The sequence below is a fragment of the Zophobas morio genome, unplaced genomic scaffold (genome assembly GCF_036711695.1).
Source record: "Zophobas morio isolate AGI-343-1 ecotype UQ-CSIRO unplaced genomic scaffold, CSIRO_AGI_Zmor_V1 ptg000026l, whole genome shotgun sequence".
Classification (NCBI taxonomy): domain Eukaryota; kingdom Metazoa; phylum Arthropoda; class Insecta; order Coleoptera; family Tenebrionidae; genus Zophobas; species Zophobas morio.
The window spans coordinates 463,194-490,143 of record NW_026972131.1 but is presented as its reverse complement, the minus strand read 5'-3'; the positions used below and the strand labels follow the sequence as shown (position 1 = coordinate 490,143).

Below are 26,950 nucleotides of genomic sequence, written 5' to 3'. Positions count from 1 at the left end.
AATTAACACAAAATGGCGCTCAAGTTATCAGTTGATTTCGTTAATAAATTCATAGAAACCTATATGGGATTTTTTCATGCCTTAGAAAATTAAAAAGTAAAAAATACAACAACAAAAATTTTAAAATGCGGTTTACGAAAAATTAGTTGATCTGAGCAAAGAAGAAAATTTTGGAAACGCTGACAAATATGACATCTTAAAAAAATAACACTTGAAGAAGTGCTTTCGGCGTAATATTTTTGATGCTCGCGTGAACAAAATACTCTATGTCAGTGTGCAGTGCGCAAAGAGTTAACTGTGCAGATCTAGCCGAGAATCCGAAAACCAAATCGCCGTGTGTAGGGACAGCATAACGGAAGTAATAAATCATCCCATCGGTTGAAGAACTTTGGGTCGGTGCACTGACGTCGGTGTTATATCCCGAGAGGGGCCCAGTACAAGTACACCCAATAAAATGGAACAGACAAAATAAAGCTTCAAACATGATTATTTTTATACTAAAATTCTGAAGTTTATAAACTGCACATTTTATTTATTTATTTATTTATTTATTTTATCTTGTTTTCGAACTATAATAAACATTTCAAATAATGTCTGTAACTTATTTTAATGTAAATTATATTCATGCGGTTAACAAAATCAGATGTAATATTAGTGTGATTTTGACCTTATTCTAGATTTTATTACAGCAGAACGGGGTGTCCTTTTTAAATTTTAGAAGTTACGGAAACTAGTTCAAGAAACAATTCGTTATCTCGTATTTTTGGAACAAAATCTACCAAAATGTCCGATAACAGCAATTGTTTTTCATAGAAACAAACAGTCTTCAAAGCAGCCTTTAACAACTCGATATTACAAACATGCCTCTTAAGTTCTTTATGCGTTTTTTTCTCTCTTGTAATTATTTGTAATGTTAACGCCGAAAGTTTATGTCATTCTGTTATTTACTTTGAACATATATTTTCATTTTGTGTTAATATTTTTGTAACACCACGAATCTAAATTTTACTTAAAATCTTGTTTTACTTTAATCTTGTAAAACTAAACAATTATACCAGTTTAAAAACCCTTGGAAAGTTTCTGTCAGTCTTCAGATATAGTCAAATAAAAATATGCGTCAAATTCATTTAAATTCAATTCTTTCTTATCACGTTACAACGCGTTGCTTCATATTTTTTATGTCAAGTATATTTTCATATTTTGTACATATATGTTTATATACATTACTGTTTACGGAACAATGTTAATTATGGATTTATGGATAACTCCTCGTATAAGAGCAGAGTGAAGGGTGTTTGCCTTTGCTAATGTTTGATGGCGCCATCTGATTTAGAGTAAAATAAACCTAATACGTTGGCTCACTGTTGTGAAAATGCGCGTTGACGAAAAATTTGTCCCACGCCCCCTGGATTCCTTGTCCTAAAACTCACTATTTAGGTGAAGTAAAATTTGTATTAGGTTGTCCAACTATAATATACTTAAACAATGCTATTACCATTCTGTACCATTCAATCATAATGCGCATGCGTACGCGTTTGCAATGAAGTTAGCTGCTTTAGTTGTTTGTTGGCTTGTTGACATTGCTGACATTATCGAGATAAGAGACACAGGACGCGATCAAGCTGTGGGTGATGTTATACTTTCATTGAACAAAAAATGCATACTAGTTGTAATTGCAATGTAAATTATACTACGCCAAAACATTCCAGTGTACTATTTTGATGGTTAATGTTCGTAAATTCCGCACGTGTACACTGCTTGACGATCCAACCCCCACTCCTTGTTTCTTTGACTAAGTTTCGCTGACGTTATTTACGCAGATCAAAATGGCAGGTATGTGATGCTACGTAATTAATTCGGTAGTTGGACATTAGCATCTCTAACGCTCGTAATCTTGTTTTAGATCTATTCGCAAAGATTTCATGTACTTATTGTGAAGAAGAAATTACAGGAATTAGAGTTCAATGTTGCGTCTGCCAGGATTTTGATGTTTGTTTGCAAGTAAGGTCACGTTGTTGGGGCGGTTCCCCAATTGGTTTTTGACAATACTTAGTACAATGGCGCGAAATTTAAACATGCTTGTTAAGAATGATTACGTTTTTAGTGTTTCTCTACGGGAGCAGAGATTGGACCTCACAAGAACGATCATGCTTATAAGTTTGTGGTAAAAATGGTTTTTATTTGTTGTTCACGTCGTTTGAAATTTGATTTCAGGAACACTGGTCTGTCAGTATATTTGGTGGAAGAGGAAGTTGGACAGGTGGAGAAGAATTGCAGTTACTGGATTCTGTTGAATTATATGGGTTTGGGAACTGGGAACTTGTTAGTCAGCATGTTGAAACACGGAGTGCGGAAGGTAAATAATGTAAAAGATGACAGGATTTCTGGCTACTATATGGAATCTGCTGTTTTGTATTCAAGAATTTTGATTAGTTATTTAATCCTGATCGGCAGTAAAAACTTGCTTGAGTGATTGAATTGGCGTTAAATAAATAACTGGCCAGTACTCTTTTGTTACAATAACATTATTCTAATTTGTCCAAAACTAGTGAAAATTATTTAACTATATACCTATATCCCATAGGTGGTATGATTTAAAACTTTGAAAAACGTTTTTTTAAATATAATTCATTGAGATGACGTCATCAAATTGTTGGTGGGGATGATTAGCCAAATTTTGGTTAGCATTTAATCATCTACATGATACTCCTAATATAAATACCGTTAGCTTACGCTCGGGAAGTAAAAAGTAGTCTCCCGTTTCCGTCTGTCTGTCTGTATCTATTTAGCGTATATTAATTTCCGCACACGGGCCGACCAATCACAACAAAACACTTTAAAGTGACGCCAAATTCAAATATTATTCATCCTGTGCATTCAAGTGTTCATTTCCAATATCATAGATCTAAAGAAAACCATACGATTTGTTTTTATATTTGTTATTGTGTGGGAGCACCGATTTGTTAGTTTTACAGATTCTCCAGTTTTCGATTTTACGATTTTTCAATTGTTTCATTTTTTGCTTTGTTAGTTCTCCGATTTTACAATTTTTTGAGTTTTAAACTTTATTTTTTTTAATTTTTCGATTTCGTGTTTTTATTTTTCAGCAAAAGAACAAATTGTGAAAACAAAAATTGAAAAATTGTAAAAACATGGAAAAATTAAAAATAAAACTGGAAAATCAGTAACTGAAAAATTGGAATAACGAAAAAATAAAAAATCCCGAAATTGAAACATCAAAAAATCGAATAACTATAATTCTGAAACATCTAAAAATGCAAGAATTAAAAATTGACAAAACCAAACAATTCTGCTATTTGTAAAACTCTCGATTTTTCATTTTTAAATTGTTCAAAAAAAGACAAATTTATTTAAACTAAAGAACCGAAAAATTGTAACAGTGAAACATCAAAAAACAAAATAATTAAAAATCGAGAAATTGAAAAAATCAACAGAAAAAACAATTTTGCAGTTTTTCGAGATGAAAATTTTGAAATTCTCAATTTTTAGTTCTTTATTTTCTGAATTTTTCATTTTTTAATTCTTCAACAAAAGGACAAATTTATTCAAACCGAAATTTTGAAAAATTTTAAAATATAAAAATCAGAAAATTGTGACATTGAAACGTCTAAAAATTACAAAATTGAAGAATCAAAAAATTTAAGAATTGAGAAGTCGAAGAATTGAAGAAATAAAGAAAAATTGAAAAAAACGAAAAAATGAGAATCAAAAATTGAAAAATGAAACTTGAAATATCGATAAGTTTTAAAATGGAAAAATTAGAAATTAAACAAGTGGATAATTGAAAAAACAATTGGAAAATCAAAAAATTGTAGTATAGAAAACTGAAAACCCTGATTAATTAAAAATCGAGAAATTAAAAAAACGATAAACAAAAATTTCTATAAATTAAATAATCAAAAATACAAAAGATTTTAATTTCAAAATCCAAGTGAAACTTGAAACATCGAAAAATGAGAAATTAAATTGGAAAAATTAAAACATTGAAGCCTTAAAACCCTGGTTAATTAAAAATCGAGAAAGTGAAAAATTGAAGAAACGAAAAACAAAAACTTCTATAAATTCAGTCAAAAATACAAAAAAAAAAATATTTCCAAATCCAAAAATTTTAAAATGAGAAGAGGAAAACTAAAAAATTAAGAAATTGTAAAAACGAAACATGGAAAAATTAAAAAATTGTAACATTGTAAAAACGAAATATTTAAAAGTTGAGAAATCGAAGAATTGAAAAAATACAGAAACTGAAAAATCTGATAATGGAAAAGCCAAGAATTGTACAATTGAAAAATTAAAAATCGGCAAATTTAAAAATGAAACAATTACAAAATTGTAAATTTGAAAAAAAAAAAATGGAAAAATTGAAAAACCAAGCTTGGAATCTCGAAAAATTGAAAAAATTGGCAAACTGAAAATTGGGTAACGAAAAAAGCAATTAAAAAATGGAACAACTGAGAAAAAGATAGAAAAATTGTAAAATTCAACAGGTGGAAAATCGAAAAATACAAAAATTTTACTGAAAAATCCAACAATTTCATAATGAAATTCGAAAAATGTAAAACCGAAACACGGAAAAATCGAAAAATTATCAAAACGAAATATACAAGGTGTCTCAGAAATAAGTACATTAATTTTAACCAGTAACAGAACTCGTGAAACGGAACAACTTTTTTATCTAGCATTTTTTCGAAAACTCAAGTCGAATTTCGAATTTTCCCACCCATATATTCACGAGCCTTCTATGTTCACCTTAAATAATAACTTAAATAATAGCAACACTACAACAATGAAGAAGGTACCGTAGCAACCGTTTTGACACTGACAATCATTTTTATGTCAATGTTTTTATTAAACGTTGTCTCTTTAAAGTTTGTTTGGCACAGATTTCTAATTTATAGACGAAATGTGTTGAAATGGCATTGTTTTCAAATCTGGAATGCACCGATATCGTTTTAACTAACGTACGGTGAAGCTCGGGGAAACGGCACTCCCGCCCAACGAATTTTTTAAGAAAACCTCCCAAATCGTCTGCCAAATGTGCGCAGTTTTAAGAACGTTGCAGCATTTTCGAGAGTATGGATCTTTTAAACCTGCACCTCAGGATCGGGATAAGTTACGTAGTAATAGAATTGCTAATATTGAAGAGGCTGTTTTGAAGAGTGTCGAAGCTCGACCGGGCACTAGCACGCATCACTGTCTAGTGTGATGTATCAGAGAGTAGTATTTGGAGGATACTCAGAGAACAAATGTACCCCTTTCAGGACCAGAAAGTTCAGTTATTGAAACTTACCACGTAGGCAAAACTTTTGTGAGTGGGTTAATAGAAAAATAAACGAACAAGCAAATTTTGTATCTCTTATACCATCAACTGATGAGGTCGGTTACACGAGGGAAGGTGTTCAACACCCACATTTGGGGCCGATGAAATTCCGTACGCCATTAGGCAGCAGGATTTTCAATTTCTCTCTAAATGTTTGTCACATTGACAAGATTAGGAAAATAGGTATCCTAGTAACTGTTTTTGACCATAAATTATTAATTATAATAATTATTAGTGTCCATGGGTGACTGAGGATCCATGGGCGGGTAACCTTAATTCGGGTATAACTTTAACAATTTTTAACTTGATAATTAAAAAGTTCTTGACAAAACTCTACTAAAAAAAGTTGTTGAGTTCAATGAGCTCTATAACTGATTAAAATTAATGTACTTATTTCTGAGACACCCTGTATAAAAATCTTGAATTGAGAAATCACAAAATCGAAGAAACAAAATAATTTTTAATTACCTACTTGGATGTACCTATTTTATTTTTAATTTTTCGTGTTCTCAATTTTTCGTTTTTTAATTTTTCAACAAAAGGACAAATTTATTAAAACTGAAATTTTAAAAAATCAAAAAATCGTAAAAGAAACACTGAAAAACCCAACAATTTAAAAATTGATATATCGAAGAATTAAAAAAATAAAGAAACTCAAAATCGAATAATTAAAAGGTCAACAATTGGAAAAGGAAAAATTGTAACCTTAAAAATGAAAAAACTGAAAATTTAAAAAACAAAAATTGAACAATTGCAAAATTGAAAATCAAAAATAGAAAAAACGAAACTTGAAACACCGAGAAATTTAAAAATTGTAATCTTAAAACTTGAGAAACTGAAAACTTCGAAAATTGAAAAAACAACTGAAAATTTTAAAAATTGAAAAAAAGAAACTGTAAAATCGAAAAACTGATTAATTAAAAATCGAGAAATAGAAAAATACGGAAAACAAAATTTTCTAGAGATATAAAAATCGACAAATTGTAAAATTCAAAAGTTGAAGAATCGAAAAATTAAAGTATCTAGACCCTAAAAAATCGAAAAATACAAAAAATTTAAATTGAAAAATGAAATTGTTCAAATTCTCAATTTTTAGTTCTTTATTTTCAGAATTTTTCATTTTTTAATTCTTCAACAAAAGGACAAATTTATTCAAACCGAAATTTTGAAAATTTTTAAAATATAAAAATCAGAAAATTGTGACATTGAAACGTCTAAAAATTACAAAATTGAAAAATCAAAAAATTTAAGAATTGAGAAGTCGAAGAATTGAAGAAATAAAGAAAATTTGAAAAAACCGAAAAAATGAGAATCAAAAATTCAAAATTAAACTTGAAATATCGAAAAATTTTAAAATTGAAAAATGAAAAAATGAGAAATAAACAAGTGGATAACTGAAAAAAAAACGAAAAATTGTAATATGGAAACCTTAAAACACTGATTAATTAAAAAATCGAGAAACTGAAAAATCGACAAAACGAAAAACAAAAACTTCTATTAATTAAACAATCAAAAATACAAAAATTTTTCAAATTCTCAATTTATAGTTCTTTATTTTCTCGATTTTTCATTTTTTAATTCTTCAACAAAAGGACAAATTTATTCAAACCGAGATTTTGAAAAATTTTAAAATATAAAAATCAGAAAATTGTGACATTGAAACGTCTAAAAATTACAAAATTGAAAAATTAAAAAATTTAAAAATTGAGAAGTCGAAGAATTGAAAAAATAAAGAAAAATTGAAAAAAACGAAAAAATGAGAATCAAAAATTGAAAAATGAAACTTGAAATATCGATAAATTTTAAAATGAAAAAATTGGAAATTAAACAAGTGGATAATTGAAAAAACAATTGGAAAATCAAAAAATTGTAGTATAGAAACCTGAAAACCCTGATTAATTAAAAATCGAGAAATTGAAAAAACGATAAACAAAAATTTCTATAAATTAAATAATCAAAAATACAAAAGATTTTAATTTCAAAATCCAAGTGAAACTTGAAATATCGAAAAATTGGAAAATCGAAAAATGAAAAAATGAGAAATTGAATTGGAAAAATTAAAACATTGAAACCTTAATTAAAAATCGAGAAAGTGAAAAATTGAAGAAACGAAAAACAAAAACTTCTATAAATTCAGTCAAAAATACAAAAAAAAAATATTTCCAATTCCTGAAACATGGAAGAATTAAAAAATTGTAACATCGTAAAAACGAAACACTGAAAAACCGAAATATTTAAAAGTTGAGAAATCGAAGAATTGAAAAAATACAGAAACTGAAAAATCGGATAGTGGAAAAGCCAAGAATTGTACAATTGAAAAATTAAAAATCGACAAATTTAAAAATGAAACTATTACAAAATTGTAAATTTGAAAAAAAATGGAACAATTGAAAATCAAAAATTGAAAAACCAAGCTTGAAATATCGAAAAATTGAAAAAATTGGCAAACTGAAAATTGGGTAACGAAAAAAGCAATTATAAAATGGAACAATTGAGAAAAAGATAGAAAAATTGTAAAATTCAACAGATAGAAAATCGAAAATACAAAAATTTTACTAAAAAATCCAACAATTTCATAATGAATTTCGAAAAATGTAAAACCGAAACACGGAAAAATCGAAAAATTATCAAAACGAAATATATAAAAATCTTGAATTGAGAAATCACAAAATCGAAGAAACAAAATAATTTTTAATTATCTACTGGGAAGTACCTATTTTAATTTTAATTTTTCGTTTTCTCAATTTTTCGGTTTTTAATTTTTCAACAAAAGGACAAATTTATTAAAACTGAAATTTTAAAAAATCAAAAAATCGTAAAAGAAACACTGAAAAACCCAACAATTTAAAAATTGAGATATCGAAGAATTAAAAAAATAAATAATCTCAAAATCGAATAATTAAAAGGTTAAAACAATTGAAAAATCGAAAAATATAATACTGAAACCTGAAAACCTTGATTAATTAAAAATCGAGAAAGTGAAAAATCAAAAATACAAAAAAAAAATAATTTCAAAATCCAAACATTTTTAAATGAAAACCGGAAAACTAAAAAATTAGGAAATCGAAAAATGTAAAAACGGAACACGGAAAAATCGAAAAGTTAACAATAAAAAAAAACAAAAATTTAAAAATCTCGAATTGAGAAAATAAAAAATCGATTAACCGAAACAACTTGGAATTACATACTTGGAAGTATTTTATTTTTAATTTTTCATTTTCTCAGTTTTAGTTTTTTAATTTTTCAACAATAGGACAAACTTATTAAAAATCAAAAAATTAAAGACTGAAAAGTCGAAAAAGAAACATTGAAAAACTGAACAACTTAAAAATTGAGAAATGGAAGAACTGCAAAAACAAAGAAACTCAAAATCGAATAATTAAGAGGTCAACAATTGGAAAAGGAAAAATTGTAACCTTAAAAATGAAAAAACTGAAAATTTAAAAAACAAAAATTGAACAATTGCAAAATTGAAAATCAAAAATAGAAAAAACGAAACTTGAAACACCGAGAAATTTAAAAATTGTAATCTTAAAACTTGAGAAACTGAAAACTTCGAAAATTGAAAAAACAACTGAAAATTTTAAAAATTGAAAAAAAGAAACTGTAAAATCGAAAAACTGATTAATTAAAAATCGAGAAATAGAAAAATACGGAAAACAAAATTTTCTAGAGATATAAAAATCGACAAATTGTAAAATTCAAAAGTTGAAGAATCGAAAAATTAAAGTATCTAGACACTAAAAAATCGAAAAATACAAAAAATTTAAATTGAAAAATGAAATTGTTCAAATTCTCAATTTTTAGTTCTTTATTTTCAGAATTTTTCATTTTTTAATTCTTCAACAAAAGGACAAATTTATTCAAACCGAAATTTTGAAAATTTTTAAAATATAAAAATCAGAAAATTGTGACATTGAAACGTCTAAAAATTACAAAATTGAAAAATCAAAAAATTTAAGAATTGAGAAGCCGAAGAATTGAAGAAATAAAGAAAATTTGAAAAAACCGAAAAAATGAGAATCAAAAATTCAAAATTAAACTTGAAATATCGAAAAATTTTAAAATTGAAAAATGAAAAAATGAGAAATAAGGAATGTTCATTTTATAAAGCGGACACTGAAAAATTGCTACTAATTCGAGTACTTTGGGCTAACTTAATTTTTTTTGTTATAAACATGTTTAACAATGTTAAATGAAATAATTATTCTTATTCTCTAATCAATTATATTCAGAAACTATAAAATTTTCTAACTATTGCGCGAACACCGCGAATCACTCTTTGCACAGGTTTGTTTGTGATTTTCTTCGTAGCAGGAGGCTACATTTTTTTAAATTCTCCAAGTCATGATGTTGTTCGGCCATCTTTTCTTAACACTGCTTTCATATTTGCCCATTATCGCTCAAGTGGACGAAGCTCAGGACAGTTGGGTGGTTTATCTTCCTTTTTTAAAAACTGTACATTATTGGCATTAAGAGCTCCTGAGTGGCACCAGCGTAGTGAACCGAAGCCAAATTTAGCCAAAACGATGGAGGGATATGATGTTTGCGATAAACAGGCGATAATCGCGTTTTTATACATTCTTTCCTGTAATCATCGCCCCCAATTGTTCCAATCGTAAAAAAAAACTAAAACTTTTTAGTCCACAAGAACAAATCGGTTGCCACACTAAGACTTTTTTCCCAAACTTTTCAATTTTTTTTGTTTTCATGTCATCGAGGACATCTTCCCCTACGACTGCATTATAAAACTGGGAGCCGGGTAGTGTATTGCAGTCCATTTTAACCTTCGTTTCGTTGTCCATCAAAACACAACGATTTTTGTTCCTGACCAAAATTGTTTATAACTTCCTGCTTTTTTTTTTGAAACTGTATGCGCTGGTTTTCGCTTCTTTTTGGGATTTTTTGCTTTAATACGTTCTAATGTTATTCCGAGTCTTTATATTTTGGACAGTACCTACGGTAACCCCTTGCTTCTTCGGTATTTCCCGCACAGACATACATTTCGTTAATTTTAGCAGTTTAATGATGTTTTCCTCAATATTTTCGTTAAGCGGGCTTTTTCTCGGTCTGGATTTGAGCAAATCTTCTAAAGTATTAAACTCCCCAAACTTTTTGATTATTTGGAACACTGCTGATTTTGAACACTTAGTTATTTTAGGCAGTCCCCCCAACGGAAATTTTTCGTAGCATCACTTTTGCAAAAATAATTTTCTTGCCCCAATGGAGATTCGCTTCATTTTAAAAAGAAATAACGTTATTTTGAAAACAAAAATGGCATTTAATAGATACAACTTAAAGCTTTCATATATAAAAACTAGAATAATTTAGATTAAAAATTAGAAAAATGGCATTACTTTAAAGGTGTCCGTTTAATAAAATGAACACTCCTTAAACAAGTGGATAACTGAAAAAAAAAACGAAAAATTGTAATATGGAAACCTTAAAACACTGATTAATTAAAAAATCGAGAAACTGAAAAATCGACAAAACGAAGCAATTCTGCAATTATTCGATTAAAATTTTTCAAATTCTCGATATTTAATTTTTCATTTTCTCGACTTTTCATTTTTTAATGGTTTAACAAAGGGCAAATTTATTCAAACTGAACTTTTGAAAAATCAACAAATAGAAACAATTCTGCAATTTTTCGATATAAAATTTTTCAAATTCTCGATTTTTATTTCTTCATTTTCTCGATTTGTCATTTTTTTAATAGTTCAACAAAAGGACACATTTATTCAAACCGAAATTTTGAATTGAATTGAAAAATCGAAGAATTGAAAAAATAAGGAAAACTTGAAAAAACCGAAAAAATAAGACTTAAAAACTGAAAAATGAAACTTGAAATATCGAAAAATTTAAAAATTGAAAAATCGAAAAATTGAGAAATTGAACAATGGGAAAATTGAAAAAACAATTGAAAAATCGAAAAATTGTAATATTGAAACCTGAAAACCCTGATTAATTAAAAATCGAGAAAGTGAAAAATTGAAAAAACGATAAACAAAAACTTCTATTAATTAAACAATCAAAAATACAAACATTTTTCAAATTCTCAATTTATAGTTCTTTATTTTCTCGATTTTTCATTTTTTAATTCTTCAACAAAAGGACAAATTTATTCAAACCGAAATTTTGAAAAATTTTAAAATATGAAAATCAGAAAACTGTGACATTGAAACGTCTAAAAATTACAAAATTGAAAAATCAAAAAATTTAAAAATTGAGAAGTCGAAGAATTGAAAAAATAAAGAGAAATTGAAAAAAACGAAAAAATGAGAATCAAAAATTGGAAAATGAAACTTGAAATATCGATAAATTTTAAAATGAAAAAATTAGAAATTAAACAAGTGGATAATTGAAAACAATTGAAAATTGAAAAATCAAAAAATTGTAGTATAGAAACCTGAAAACCCTGATTAATTAAAAATCGAGAAATTGAAAAAACGATAAACAAAAATTTCTATAAATTAAATAATCAAAAATACAAAAGATTTTAATTTCAAAATCCAAGTGAAACTTGAAATATCGAAAAATTGGAAAATCGAAAAATGAAAAAATGAGAAATTGAATTGGAAAAATTAAAACATTGAAACCTTAATTAAAAATCGAGAAAGTGAAAAATTGAAGAAACGAAAAACAAAAACTTCTATAAATTCAGTCAAAAATACAAAAAAAAATTATTTCCAAATCCTGAAACATGGAAGAATTAAAAAATTGTAACATCGTAAAAACGAAACACTGAAAAACCGAAATATTTAAAAGTTGAGAAATCGAAGAATTGAAAAAATACAGAAACTGAAAAATCGGATAATGGAAAAGCCAAGAATTGTACAATTGAAAAATTAAAAATCGACAAATTTAAAAATGAAACTATTACAAAATTGTAAATTTGAAAAAAAATGGAACAATTGAAAATCAAAAATTGAAAAACCAAGCTTGAAATATCGAAAAATTGAAAAAATTGGCAAACTGAAAATTGGGTAACGAAAAAAGCAATTAAAAAATGGAACAACTGAGAAAAAGATAGAAAAATTGTAAAATTCAACAGATAGAAAATCGAAAAATACAAAAGTTTTACTGAAAAATCCAACAATTTCATAATGAAATTCGTAAAGTGTAAAACCGAAACACGGAAAAATCGAAAAATTATCTAAACGAAATATATAAAAATCTTGAATTGAGAAATCACAAAATCGAAGAAACAAAATAATTTTTAATTACCTACTGGGAAGTACCTATTTTAATTTTAATTTTTCGTTTTCTCAATTTTTCGGTTTTTAATTTTTCAACAAAAGGACAAATTTATTAAAACTGAAATTTTAAAAAATCAAAAAATCGTAAAAGAAACACTGAAAAACCCAACAATTTAAAAATTGAGATATCGAAGAATTGAAAAAATAAAGAAACTCAAAATCGAATAATTAAGAGGTCAACAATTGGAAAAGGAAAAATTGTAACCTTAAAAATGAAAAAACTGAAAATTTAAAAAACAAAAATTGAACAATTGCAAAATTGAAAATCACAAATAGAAAAAACGAAACTTGAAACACCGAGAAATTTAAAAATTGTAATCTTAAAACTTGAGAAACTGAAAACTTCGAAAATTGAAAAAACAACTGAAAATTTTAAAAATTGAAAAAAAGAAACTGTAAAATCGAAAAACTGATTAATTAAAAATCGAGAAATAGAAAAATACGGAAAACAAAATTTTCTAGAGATATAAAAATCGACAAATTGTAAAATTCAAAAGTTGAAGAATCGAAAAATCAAAGTATCTAGACACTAAAAAATCGAAAAATACAAAAAATTTAAATTGAAAAATGAAATTGTTCCAATTCTCAATTTTTAGTTCTTTATTTTCAGAATTTTTCATTTTTTAATTCTTCAACAAAAGGACAAATTTATTCAAACCGAAATTTTGAAAAATTTTAAAATATAAAAATCAGAAAATTGTGACATTGAAACGTCTAAAAATTACAAAATTGAAAAATCAAAAAATTTAAGAATTGAGAAGCCGAAGAATTGAAGAAATAAAGAAAATTTGAAAAAACCGAAAAAATGAGAATCAAAAATTCAAAATTAAACTTGAAATATCGAAAAATTTTAAAATTGAAAAATGAAAAAATGAGAAATAAACAAGTGGATAACTAAAAAAAAACGAAAAATTGTAATATGGAAACCTTTAAACACTGATTAATTAAAAAATCGAGAAACTGAAAAATCGACAAAACGAAGCAATTCTGCAATTATTCGATTAAAATTTTTCAAATTCTCGATATTTAATTTTTCATTTTCTCGACTTATCATTTTTTAATGGTTTAACAAAGGACAAATTTATTCAAACTGAACTTTTGAAAAATCAACAAAAAGAAACAATTGTGCAATTTTTCGATATAAAATTTTTCAAATTCTCGACTTTTATTTCTTTATTTTCTCGATTTGTCATTTTTTAATAGTTCAACAAAAGGACAAATTTATTCAAACCGAAATTTTGAATTGAATTGAAAAATCGAAGAATTGAAAAAATAAGGAAAACTTGAAAAAACCGAAAAAATAAGACTTAAAAACTGAAAAATGAAACTTGAAATATCGAAAAATTTAAAAATTGAAAAATCCAAAATTGAGAAATTGAACAATGGGAAAATTGAAAAAACAATTGAAAAATCGAAAAATTGTAATATTGAAACCTGAAAACCCTGATTAATTAAAAATCGATAAAGTGAAAAATTAAAAAAACGAAAAACAAAAACTTCTATTAATTAAACAATCAAAAATACAAAATTTTTCAAATTCTCAATTTTTAGTTCTTTATTTTCTCGATTTTTCATTTTTTAATTCTTCAACAAAAGGACAAATTTATTCAAACCGAAATTTTGAAAAATTTTAAAATATGAAAATCAGAAAACTGTGACATTGAAACGTCTAAAAATTACAAAATTGAAAAATCAAAAAATTTAAAAATTGAGAAGTCGAAGAATTGAAAAAATAAAGAAAAATTGAAAAAAACGAAAAAATGAGAATCAAAAATTGAGAAATGAGACTTGAAATATCGATAAATTTTAAAATGAAAAAATTAGAAGTGGATAATTAAAAAAACAATGGAAAAATCAAAAAATTGTAGTATAGAAACCTGAAAACCCTGATTAATTAAAAATCGAGAAATTGAAAAAACGATAAACAAAAATTTCTATTAATTAAATAATCAAAAATACAAAAGATTTTCATTTCAAAATCCAAGTGAAACTTGAAATATCGAAAAATGAAAAAATGAGAAATTGAATTGGAAAAATTAAAAGATTGAAACCTTAAGACCCTGGTTAATTAAAAATCGAGAAAGTGAAAAATTGAAGAAACGAAAAACAAAAACTTCTATAAATTCGGTCAAAAATACAAAAAAAAAATATTTCCAAATTCAAAAATTTTAAAATGAGAAGAGGAAAACTAAAAAATTAAGAAATTGTAAAAACGAAACATGGAAGAATTAAAAAATTGTAACATCGTAAAAACGAAACACTGAAAAACCGAAATATTTAAAAGTTGAGAAATCGAAGAATTGAAAAAATACAGAAACTGAAAAATCGGATAGTGGAAAAGCCAAGAATTGTACAATTGAAAAATTAAAAATCGACAAATTTAAAAATGAAACAATTACAAAATTGTAAATTTGAAAAAAAATGGAAAAATTGAAAAACCAAGCTTGAAATATCGAAAAACTTGGCCACGAAAAAAGCAATTAAAAAATGGAACAACTGAGAAAAAGATAGAAACAGATAGTAAATCGAAAAATACAAAAGTTTTACTGAAAAATCCAACAATTTCTTAATGAAATTCGAAAAATGGAAAACCGAAACACGGAAAAATCGAAAAGTTATCGAAACGAAATGTATAAAAATCTTGAATTGAGAAATCACAAAATCGAAGAACAAAATACTTTTTAATTACATACTTGGAAGTACCTATTTTATTTTTAATTTTTCATTTTCTCAATTTTTCGTTTTTTAATTTTTCAACAAAAGGACACATTTATTAAAACTGAAATTTTAAAAGTTCAAAAAATCGTAAAAGAAACACTGAAAAACCCAACAATTTAAAAATTGAGATATCGAAGAATTAAAAAAATAAATAATCCCAAAATCGAATAATTAAAAGGTTAAAACAATTGAAAAATCGAAAAATATAATACTGAAACCTGAAAACCTTGATTAATTAAAAATCGAGAAAGTGAAAAATCAAAAATACAAAAAAAAATAATTTCAAAATCCAAACATTTTTAAATGAAAACCGGAAAACTAAAAAATTAGGAAATCGAAAAATGTAAAAACGGAACACGGAAAAATCGAAAAGTTAACAATAAAAAAAAACAAAAATTTAAAAATCTCGAATTGAGAAAATAAAAAATCGATTAACCGAAACAACTTGGAATTACATACTTGGAAGTATTTTATTTTTAATTTTTCATTTTCTCAGTTTTAGTTTTTTAATTTTTCAACAAAAGGACAAAGTTATTAAAAATCAAAAAATTAAAGACTGAAAAGTCGAAAAAGAAACATTGAAAAACTGAACAACTTAAAAATTGAGAAATGGAAGAACTGCAAAAACAAAGAAACTCAAAATCGAATAATTAAGAGGTCAACAATTGGAAAAGGAAAAATTGTAACCTTAAAAATGAAAAAACTGAAAATTTAAAAAACAGAAAATTGAACAATTGCAAAATTGAAAATCAAAAATAGAAAAAACGAAACTTGAAACACCGAGAAATTTAAAAATTGTAATCTTAAAACTTGAGAAACTGAAAACTTCGAAAATTGAAAAAACAACTGAAAATTTTAAAAATTGAAAAAAAACTGTAAAATCGAAAAACTGATTAATTAAAAATCGAGAAATAGAAAAATACGGAAAACAAAATTTTCTAGAAATATAAAAATCGACAAAAATTCAAAAGTTGAAGAATCGAAAAATTAAAATATCTAGACACCAAAAATGTCTAAATAAACATCGAAAAACTGTAAAATTAAAAAATTGAAAAAAAAACGTAACATTGAACAATAAAAAAAAATTGAAAAATCAAAAAATAAAAATATCTTAAAATGGAAAAATCGAAAAAACGAGAAACTGTCAGATCTAAAAATTATAACATTGAAACCTGAAAAATCGACAACAAAATTCAAAAATAAAAAACGAAAAACTTAGGATTTCTCTAAAATCGAAAAGGTAAGAACCTTATTTTATCGAAATTAATAAAGGACGATGAATCTGACCTAATAAAATAGTTTTCTGACTTGCTCACATAATGTTTTAAAAGTTTCAAGTATTTGAATACTTATACTTATTTTATTTTTAGAGGTGAAGGATGAATATATTTCACGCTATTTAGATGGTAACATCGGCAAAGCAACATGGGCTGAATCACGAGACCGTCAACCGATGTTAACCGACCACGTTCTGGAAGATAATGGACCATTGTCACCATTAGTTATGTCACGGTTGCCGCCACTGGATGCAACACCGGAGGAAGCTCATCTGTTAGGATATAAACCTCATAGAGACGACTACGAAAGGGTATACTTCTGAAAATAAAAATACATAATCTGCTTTTCATATAAGTATATTTACATTTGTTGGTCTAGGAATATGACATGTCTGCCGAGCAGCTCGTGTCGTCTTTACAATTGGACACTGCTGAAGATACTGACCTGGAAATAGCTTTAAAATTATCAATGGTTGATATGTATACTAGAAGATTAAGAGAAAGAGCAAAACGAAAACGAATTGTTAGAGATTATCAACTTGTTGCTAAATTTTTTTCAAACCAAAGAAAAGACTCTAATAAAAGACCTCTTACAAAAGAACAAAGGTATTTTAGTAATTCTATGCATTTCGTGTATATTGAACTAACGTATTTTTTCAACAGGGAACTTAGAGAAAATATGAAAGTATTTAGCCAATTTCTCACCTCAAGTGAACACGAACAACTTATACAAAGTCTTGAACGTGAAAAGGAACTAAGGCATAGATTATCAGAGTTGACTAGGTATCGAAGTTTGGGTTTGACCACTCAAGAGGAAGTTCTTCATCAAGAGCAACATATGGCTTACCAAAAACAACAACAAATGAAACAAAGCAAATCTGTAAGTTATTTTTGTTATTTGATCGCTTCCTACAAAAGCTTAATGTAATTAACACATTTATGTAGTCAATGACTTTTTGGTTAGTCCTTTTAGCACACAATGTTACACCTATTCAGAATGTTTTATTACAAATAAAAGAACTGCGAAGACAACGAATAAGATGAGGGAATTGAGTACATAGTAATTAACATGCTTCCTTTTAATTATTTTAAATATATTTAGTTCAGTACATTCAGAGTTAGAAAGGGACAACTGTGCATTTTGGGTAGTCATAGGGTGGTAAGTCGTCAGTGTAAAACAGTTTTCAGGACTTGAGATATTGCCATTCGGCCGCTGCCCCCCCCCCCCCCCCCCTCAAATCGTTGTCTACCCAAAATGCACGGTATCATGCTGAATTGACTGTACTAATTATATGTAATATAAGAAAATTAAAATAATTTCTTAGGCTCATTTAAATTTTATGGAACGATTGTAATCAAACTTGATAAACTTTATTGGGAACCTAAGTTGGTATTTTCAATAATGTGCTGAGTTGCAAAAAAAATGGTTCGTCTACAGAATCAAAACCTGGGTCATCGGAATCGGATTCCGCCAAATTTATAACCACGGGTGGAATATTGTCCGAAATTCCCATTAACTTCTCGAAGTCCTCGTGAATTAGCTTTTCACAGTGCGAAACATTTTTTCTCCAAATTATTCTTTACGTTTGTTGAATACTCCGTATAAATTACAGTGTGTTAGTATGAATGATAGTCATATTTATAACTATAAGTCATGAGATTGAATGTACAAAACTAACGTGATGCACGCTTTTTTTACTCAGTAGGTTATAAGTCGGCATTTTTACCATTCATCATTTTTCATATCATCATGGTTTGGTTTGTGTACAGGCTAGACTTAAAAGAAACAAATATGTAAACAGAAACAGATTGTATCAGTTTGCATTTCACTTAGGGCAGCAGTGGCTATCAAATATCACATCAGGAGCAGCAGTTAAAAAACGGGTAAGTTTGTTTTTGTTTATTTTTCTCTTAGCCATGTTATTCAATTTTTGATTTTGCACAGACCGTTATTTATGCAATGTCATCTGTATGGCAAGAATTATTACTTATTGTAATATGTAATGTGCTATTTATTTAGTGGTGTTTATACTCGACGCATCCAGTGTTGTTTATATTTTTGTACAATATTTTACAATAATTCAAAGAAATGGACGTTTAGTGTTTTTTAACGTTGGTTGTGTACTTCCAATGCGTTAATGTAGTTAAAGCATAGATTAATATAGGTGCGACATACAGGCTGATTTTGCAAAACCACCCTTATTGACATTGGAGTCCTCAAGCGCCAAATTTAAATAGTCGATGCCAATAAAAAAACTTGTTTCACTACAACTCGTCGCCTGAGAACTTGTTCGATCTACAGACCAGAGCGCGCTCAGGCCAAAGTCGACTCTAAGCGTTCAGAAGCGATTTGGTTGGTTTAGACTATAATTTCTGCGGGAAATAGTTGTTTGGTCGGTCTTTATAACGACTAAGTGAATATTTTTTTGGTACCGGGTAATCGAAAAATCAAAAGATCAAAAAATCGCGGAGTCGAAAAGTCGAACAATTAAGAAACCGAAAAAGGCCAAAATCGAAAAATCCAAATCTCGATAAATCGAGAAATCAAAAAACTTAAAATTTTGAAAAATTGAGAGATTGAAAGATCAAAAGAACGAGAAATCGAAAAGTGATGAAGTCGAAAAATCGAAAAGTAGAGAAATCGACAAACAAAAAGTTAAAAGTTGAAAAATTGGAAAAACGGAAAAATCAAAAAACCAAAAAATGGAAAACTGGAAAAACTGGTAAATCGAAAACCTGAATAATTAAATCTCGATAAATCGGGAATGTAAAATTAACAAATCGAAAAATTGAAAAACAGAACATCTAAAACCAGGAAGTCGAAAATTCGAAAGATTAAGAAATATGGAAAAATTAAGATATCAAAAGATTGAAAAATCTAAAATTTAAAAATCCAAAAATTGAAAAATCGAAAAAGTAAAGAGGTAGAAACATCGAAAAATCCAGAAGTCAAAAATAGAAAAGCCGAAGAATTGAAATATTGAAAAATCCTAAAACTGAAATAACTAAAAACTGAAAAATCGAAAAATCAAAAACGTGAAGTCGAAAAATAGAAACCTTAAAAAATCGAAAAATTGAAAAGTCAAAAACCTGAAAAAATCAAAAAATTAAAGAATTGAAGAACAGGAAAATCGAAACACTCGAAGGTCAAGAAATGGGAAAATCAAAACATCGATTAATTGAAAAATCGAAAAATTGAGAGTTTATAAAAGTCGAATTTGAAAAACAGGAAATCTAAAACCGGGAAGTCGAAAAACCAAAAGATTAAGAAATCGAAACATCTGAAAAATTCGAAAACTTTGAAAAATTGAAATATCGAAGAACTGAAAATCGAAAAAATATAAAATTCAAAAATCTAAAATTTAAAAACCGAATAACCAAAAATCGAGAAAACGAAACTCACAATTTTAAAAAATCGGATAACTGAAAAATCGAAACATCGAAAAACTGGAAAATCGACATCCGAGAAATCGAAAAATCAAAAGATCACGAAATCGTGGAGTCGAAAAGTCGAACAATTAAGAAACCGAAATAGGCCAAAATCGAAAAATTGAACAATTTATAAATTGAGAAATGGACAGTCGAAAAATCCAAATCTCGATAAATCGAGAAATCAAAAAACTTAAAATTTCGAAAAATTGAAAGATTGAAAGATCAAAAGAACGAGAAATTGAAAAGTGATGAAGTCGAAAAATAGAGAAATCGACAAACAAAAAGTTAAAAGTTGAAAAATTGGAAAAACGGAAAAATCAAAAAACCAAAAAATGGAAAACTGGGAAATCGAAATAGGACAAAATAAAAAATTGAAAATCTGATAAATCGAAAACCTGGACAATTAAATCTCGATAAATCGGGAATGGAAAATTAACAAATCGAAAAATTGAAAAACAGAACATCTAAAACCAGGAAGTCGAAAAATCGAAAGATTAAGAAGTATTGAAAAATTAAAATATCGAAAGATTGAAAAATCTAAAATTTAAAAATCCAAAAATTGAAAAATCGAAAAAGTAAAAAGGTAGAAACATCGAAAAATCCGGAAGTTAAAAATAGAAAAGCCGAAGAATTGAAATATTGAAAAATCCTAAAACTGAAATAACTAAAAACTGAAAAATCTAAAAATCAAAAAAGTGAAGTCGAAAAATAGAAACCTTAAAAAATCGAAAAATTGAAAAATCAAAAACCTGAAAAAATCAAAAAAATTAAAGAATTGGAAGGTCAAGAAATGGGAAAATCAAAACATCGATTAACTAAAAAATCGAAAAATTGCGAGTTTATAAAAGTCGAATTTGAAAAATTAAAAAATTGAAAATTTGACAAAATGACAATTGAAAAACAGAAAATCTAAAACCGGAAAGTCGAAAAACCAAAAGATTAAGAAATCGAAACATCTGAAAAATTCGAAAACTTTGAAAAATTGAAATATCGAAGAACTGAAAATCGAAAAATGAAACATCAGAAAATCGAAAAAATGTAAAATTCAAAAATCTAAAATTTAAAAACCGAATAACGAAAAATCGAGAAAACGAAACTTCCAAATTTAAAAAATCGGATAACTGAAAAATCGAAAGATCACGAAATCGTGGAGTCGAAAAGTAGAACAATTAAGAAACCGAAATAAGCCAAAATCGAAAAATCGAAAACTTAAAAATTGAACAATTTATAAATTGAGAAATTGACAGTCAAAATATCGAAAAATCCAAATCTCGATAAATTGAAAAATCAAAAAAATTTCGAAAAATAGAAAAATTGAGAGATTGAAAGATCAAAAGAACGAGAAATCGAAAAGTGATGAAGTTGAAAATTCGAAAAATAAAGAAATCGACAAACAAAAAAGTTAAAAGTTGAAAAATTGGAAAAGTGGAAAAATCAAAAAACGAAAAATGGAAAACCGGAAAAACTGAGAAAGCGAAATAGGCCAAAATAAAAAATTGAAAAACTAATAAATAGAAAACCTGGACAATCAAATCTCGATAAATCGGGAATGAAAAATTAACAAATCGAAAAATTGAAAAACAACATCTAAAACCAGGAGGTAGAAAAATTGAAAGATTAAGAAATATTGAAAAATTAAAATATCAAAAGATTGAAAAATCTAAAATTTAAAAATCCAAAAATTGAAAAATCCAAAAAGTAAAAAGGTAGACACATCAAAAAATCCAGAAGTCAAAAATAGAAAAGCCGAAGAATTGAAATATTGAAAATTCCTACAACTGAAATATCTAAAAACTAAAAAATCTAAAAATCAAAAAACTGAAGTCGAAAATAGAAACCTTAAAAAATCGAAAAATTGAATAATCAAAAGCCTGCAAAAGCAAAAATTTAAAGATTTGACGAACAGGAAAATGAAAACACTCGAAGAAATGGGAAAATCAGAACATCGATTAACTAAAAAATCGAAAATTTGACAAAATGACAATTGCAAAACAGAAAATCTAAAACGGGAAAGTCGAAAAATCAAAAGATTAAGAAATCGAAACATCTGAAAAATTCGAGAAATCGAAAAATCTAAAATTTTAAAAATAAAAAATCAAAAATTTAAAAATCTAAAAATTGAAAAATCGAACAAGTAAAAAAATCGACACATCGAAAAATCCAGGAGTCAAAAATCGAAAAGTCAAAGAATCGAAATATTGAAAAACCCCAAAACTGAAATATCGAAAAACTGAAAAATAGAAGAAAAACTAAAAATGGGAAACTAAATCGGGAAATCAAAACATGGAAAAATCGAAAAATTTAAAACGACAATTGAAAACAGAAAATCTAAAACCGGGAAGTCGAAAAATCGAAAGATTAAGCAATCGAAAAATTAAAAAAGCATAAAAATCGACACATCGAAAAATCCAGGAGTCGAAAATCGAAAAGTCAAAGAAACGAAATATTGAAAAATCCCAAAACTGAAATATCCAAAAACTGAGAATCTAAAGAATCGAAAAATCAAAAAGGTGAAGACGAAATATCGAAACCTTAAAAAAATCGAAAAATTGAAAAATCAAAAGCCTGCAAAATTGTAAGATCGAAAAATTGCATAATAAGTGAACTGAAAAACCCTAAAACTGAAATGTCCAAAACTGAGAAATTAAAAAAATAAAAAATTGAGAAATCGAAAAATCAAAAAAGTGAAGTTGAAAAATCGAAACCTGAAAAAATCGAAAAATTGAAAAACCAAAAAACCTGAAAAATCAATGAATCAAAAAATCGACAATTAAAAAGTTTATGAAAGTCAAAAATTGAAAAATCGAAATATTTAAAAATCGTAAAATTGAAGAGAAAAACTGAAAACCCAGAAATTGAAAAATTGAGAAATTGTAAAATCCAAAAATCGAATAATAAATAATAAACTGAAAAGTCCCCAAACTAAAATTTCGAAAAACTGAGAATTCGAAAGTTGAAACAGCAAAAAGTTATGGTGTATCAGATCACGGATCATGACTTATAAATCAAATCGTTTCCGAACGCTTAGAGTCGACATTGGCGTGAATGCGCTCTGGTCTGTAGATCAAACAAGTTCTCAAACGACGAACTGTAATTCGTGTGACCTGCATTAAAGCGAAGGAAACAGTAAGCAGCTTGTAATATTCTGGTAAATCTAGTGTCAATTGGTCGAAAGTAAAACGCGTCGTTAAAAATATTATGACATTTTTTCTACTTAATTTTATTCCTAGTTAGAAACAAACACTGTTGCCAACATAAGTCGAGGAGTCCTCAACCGTCATTTAATTTAAACTATGACGCTTCTCTATGTTCTCTGGTAAAAATATACTGCTAACCATTTACATAAAATTTCAGTCAAAGTGTTAACTGAGATTGTGATGCCCGTTTACATGAACGTTAGCGGTAAGCTGTATTTAACCAAGTAATACTTAGTTGGGGAAATCTATAAAAATTCATTTCTATTGGCAACACTGACGTTTGTTTTTATTGGAATATCAAATATTTTAGTTTAGTGTACGTGTGTAGTTGCGATAGTGTTGATTGTGTGTTTAATAAAAAATGGGCTTATAAAATGGTTGATTATAATTACCAGAGCTCAGTATTTGTAACTTTTTTTGGAAATTTATAATTTTAACAAATAGATGCCATATTACCATTTAATTTGATAGTTTATTACATTTCCATGCTATTACGTTAAGTTTATTTAGCTGCTCCTTTTTTATTTCAATGTCTTACTGTAAAATTTACTTTCGTAGTAAAAATTCTATATTTTTTTTTTTTTTTCTCTTGTTCTTGAACTGCCAGTTGTGCCTCAACTAACTGTACTGTGTTGCTCCCCTCTGACACTTTTTGTTATTCATCTAAAAAAAAGACATGTTATTCTTCACAACAAATCGTTATAATTGAGAGACATACCTTCTTTATGTTGACTTTTATCTTGTTAAGACTTTATTTACTTTTGAGCACTAATGCTGGTGTAACACCAAAATTGTTATGCAACCAAAACACAGTATTGTGTTGTTACCATGGCTACCGCGCATGCGTTGTATCGTTATGTCTCTTTTAAGCATTGCTAATAAATTTAAGCCTCATGTAAACGGGCACTTAAAGTAAGGATTTCATAGAATCCTTTAAAAAAACGTCAATGCAAAAGGGCATAAATAAGGTACCTAGTAAACATTTCTTAAAACTAACAATGTATTGCACAAACGTTTAACTTTTTTTTGAAGGGTTCAATGAAATTCTTAATTTAAATGCCCGTTTACCTAAGGCTTAAATTTATAAGCAATGCTCAACGATACAACACAACACTTTGTTTTTTTGGAAAATAATTTTGGTGATTAGACGAAATAGAAAGTTTCGAATTTGCTCAAAAGTGTATTTCAAGTGTAAAATAAAGTCCTAACGCGATAAAATTTAATATAAAGAAGGTACGTACCACAGTTGTAACGATTTGTTGTAAAGAATAACATGTTTTTATTTTTTTTCAGATGAATAACAAAAAACGTCAGAGGGGAGCAAGAAACTACAGCTAGTTGAGGTACAACTGACAAAACAAGAACAAGAGAAAGAAAGAAAAAAACGTGGAATTTTTGCTACGAGAGCAAATTTTAGAGTTAGACATTGAAATAAAAAACGAGCAACTAAATAAACTTTAACGTAATAACATGGAAATGTAATAAAACATCAAATTAAATAGTAATATGGCATCTATTTGTTAAAATTATAAATTTAAGAAAAAATTAATGGTAATTGACCATTTTATAAGCCGATTTTTTAATAAACACACAATCAACACCACAGACATTAATATCAACTACACACATACAAACTAAACAACAGTATTTGATATTCCAATACAAACAAACGACAGTGTTGCCAATAGAAATGAAACTTTTGTAGAATTCCCCAACTAAGTATTACGTGGTTAAGTAGAGTCTAAGCTATGACGGTACAACAACTGTACAATTTAAGAAGTAGTTGTTGCTTTTAAGAATTGCTTAGATAAGCAATGGGCATAAGTGGGTACTTCTACTAGCAAATGTATGTATTCCGTAAAATGTGTTAATAAAAGCTTCGACAATGTAAATACCAGAATTTTTTAAATTTAGTTAAAAAAATAAAATTCTGTACCATAACAAATTAGACAACAATAAATGGGCGAAAACAAAAACAGCTGCACGGAAAATTCTTCAAAGACCTAGACGAAACCCACATCAACAAGAAAATGTCCTCGATTGGTTTGTATGGCGAAACAGAAGGGTGTTTGTTTGTTATTCAAGACCAAGTAATTAAAACCAAGAATTACACACAGCTTCATCCTGTAACATCTTGGCACAGACTAAATGTAAACGAAAATAATGCTTTTTATGCAGCAATTAAAGTATTTAACCATCTTCCGAATGATCTCCAACAAACAATATTACTAAATTTTCAAAAGAAAATTATTTACATTGCTATTAAATCTTGAACCATACAACCTGAACGATTTTATGGCAACATAAGGTGATCTAGGTTTTTCCTGTTCATGTTACTGTAAGTATTGTATATTTGTATTGCTTTTGTATTTGACGTTTTCTTATCTTTGTTGTAACTTTTGTTTGTAAACACTGTCGTAAGAAATAAAATTATTATTATTATTACAAAGCAAGGGGCCGAAAATCTCGCCCATGATTTATGTGTATACCTACTTTTTTCATTACCAGCACATTTATTTTAGCGTTTCTTCAAATTCTAACTTTCCAAAGTAGGGGCCAATTAATCTTCTGTCCATTATTCCAACCTAAACAAATTTGCGTTAGCTCTTTCAGATATTTTGTGCAGTATGTTCATTTAGATTTTTCTAATACGAAGAGGGCTTGTGAAACAAAATGATAAATGAGTATTTATTGTGCACATTAATGGGATTACATAATTGATTAAATGAAGGTCTGTGCAAGCAAATGAAGTTTTCCGAATTCTATGCTCGTAACAGAAATGAACTGTAGCTGAATTGTGATTTAACAAATTGAAAAAAAAACCTTTTAGAAAAAGCGAAGAAAACCAAAATTTATCAGAAAAAAGATTCACGTGGCCGCTGTCAGAAGAGCAAGACAACAACAGTTGCAGCAGTTACAACTCGAACTCGGATAAAATCAGCCCTCCATCACCAAATGCCTTACCGTTGGGTTCGTTGTTATCACAACATGAAATACAAGTACGTAAAGTTTAAATATGACTTCGAATATTTAGGTTTGGTTTGTAGCTCTGCAAGTCATTAAATTTGCAACCCGTCCAGTATACAACACTGAAATCGCTTATAATTCAGGTAATTCTTTGATACATTTTATTTTGTTTTAATTATATTTTGTGTTTACAGGAAAATTTGTTGTCACCAAATAGGCATCGAACTTTGGAAATAGACATAAACTCTTCAGACGTTAGCGTTAAAGATGTTGTTACGCACTATCTTAGTTACAGTGGCTGGCTTCCTGGAGTTTCCGTCGTCTGATTATTGCTTAAAGTTCAGATTTGTATGTAATACAATTTACAATACAGGAACGTAATTATGTTTCATTTAGCTGTATTACACTGCATATGTGGGTTGTCAACTTTATTTAACTGATAATAGTGGGTTACTATAATCCTCTTTTTTTCGTTTTGCCTGTAATGGTGTCACCATTATAGCTGTTAACATCCCGTTTGCATAATTGTATATTTTAATACATTGTCAGCGAAGTAGTGTTAAAGAGCATTGCATTATTTTTATTTTGTATTTTTTTAATTTCGAATTTATTTATAAAAACGGAGAATGCCTCAAAATTTGATTTTTTCGTTTGGAGTATTGGACCTTGCATACCATTTTAAATATTTACATGGGTACCATTAAGTTAAGACTGTTTGTATATATATTAGACTATTGTGAAAATAGAGATGATATTAATGTA

General features: G+C 27.4%; 1 protein-coding gene across 4 annotated transcripts; it reads left to right on the top strand.

Moving 5' to 3' along the window:
* Nucleotides 1-1,558: 1,558 nt before the first annotated feature.
* LOC135136753 (transcriptional adapter 2B) lies at nucleotides 1,559-26,950 on the top strand. 4 transcript variants are annotated; one of them, XM_064066210.1, is made up of 11 exons: nucleotides 1,561-1,833; nucleotides 1,904-2,001; nucleotides 2,105-2,164; nucleotides 2,215-2,356; nucleotides 16,686-16,903; nucleotides 16,972-17,198; nucleotides 17,256-17,472; nucleotides 18,427-18,476; nucleotides 26,052-26,220; nucleotides 26,269-26,331; nucleotides 26,383-26,950. In XM_064066210.1, exons 1-11 carry the CDS (start codon nucleotides 1,827-1,829, stop codon nucleotides 26,512-26,514), a joined length of 1,383 nt encoding a protein of 460 aa, XP_063922280.1. In that variant the 5' UTR covers nucleotides 1,561-1,826; the 3' UTR covers nucleotides 26,515-26,950. The 4 variants fall into 4 exon arrangements, 2 of the variants coding, with proteins under 2 accessions (XP_063922282.1, XP_063922280.1); XR_010281750.1 differs by lacking the exon at nucleotides 26,383-26,950 and having other exon boundaries at nucleotides 1,560-1,833; nucleotides 18,363-18,476; XR_010281751.1 differs by lacking the exon at nucleotides 26,383-26,950 and having other exon boundaries at nucleotides 18,432-18,476.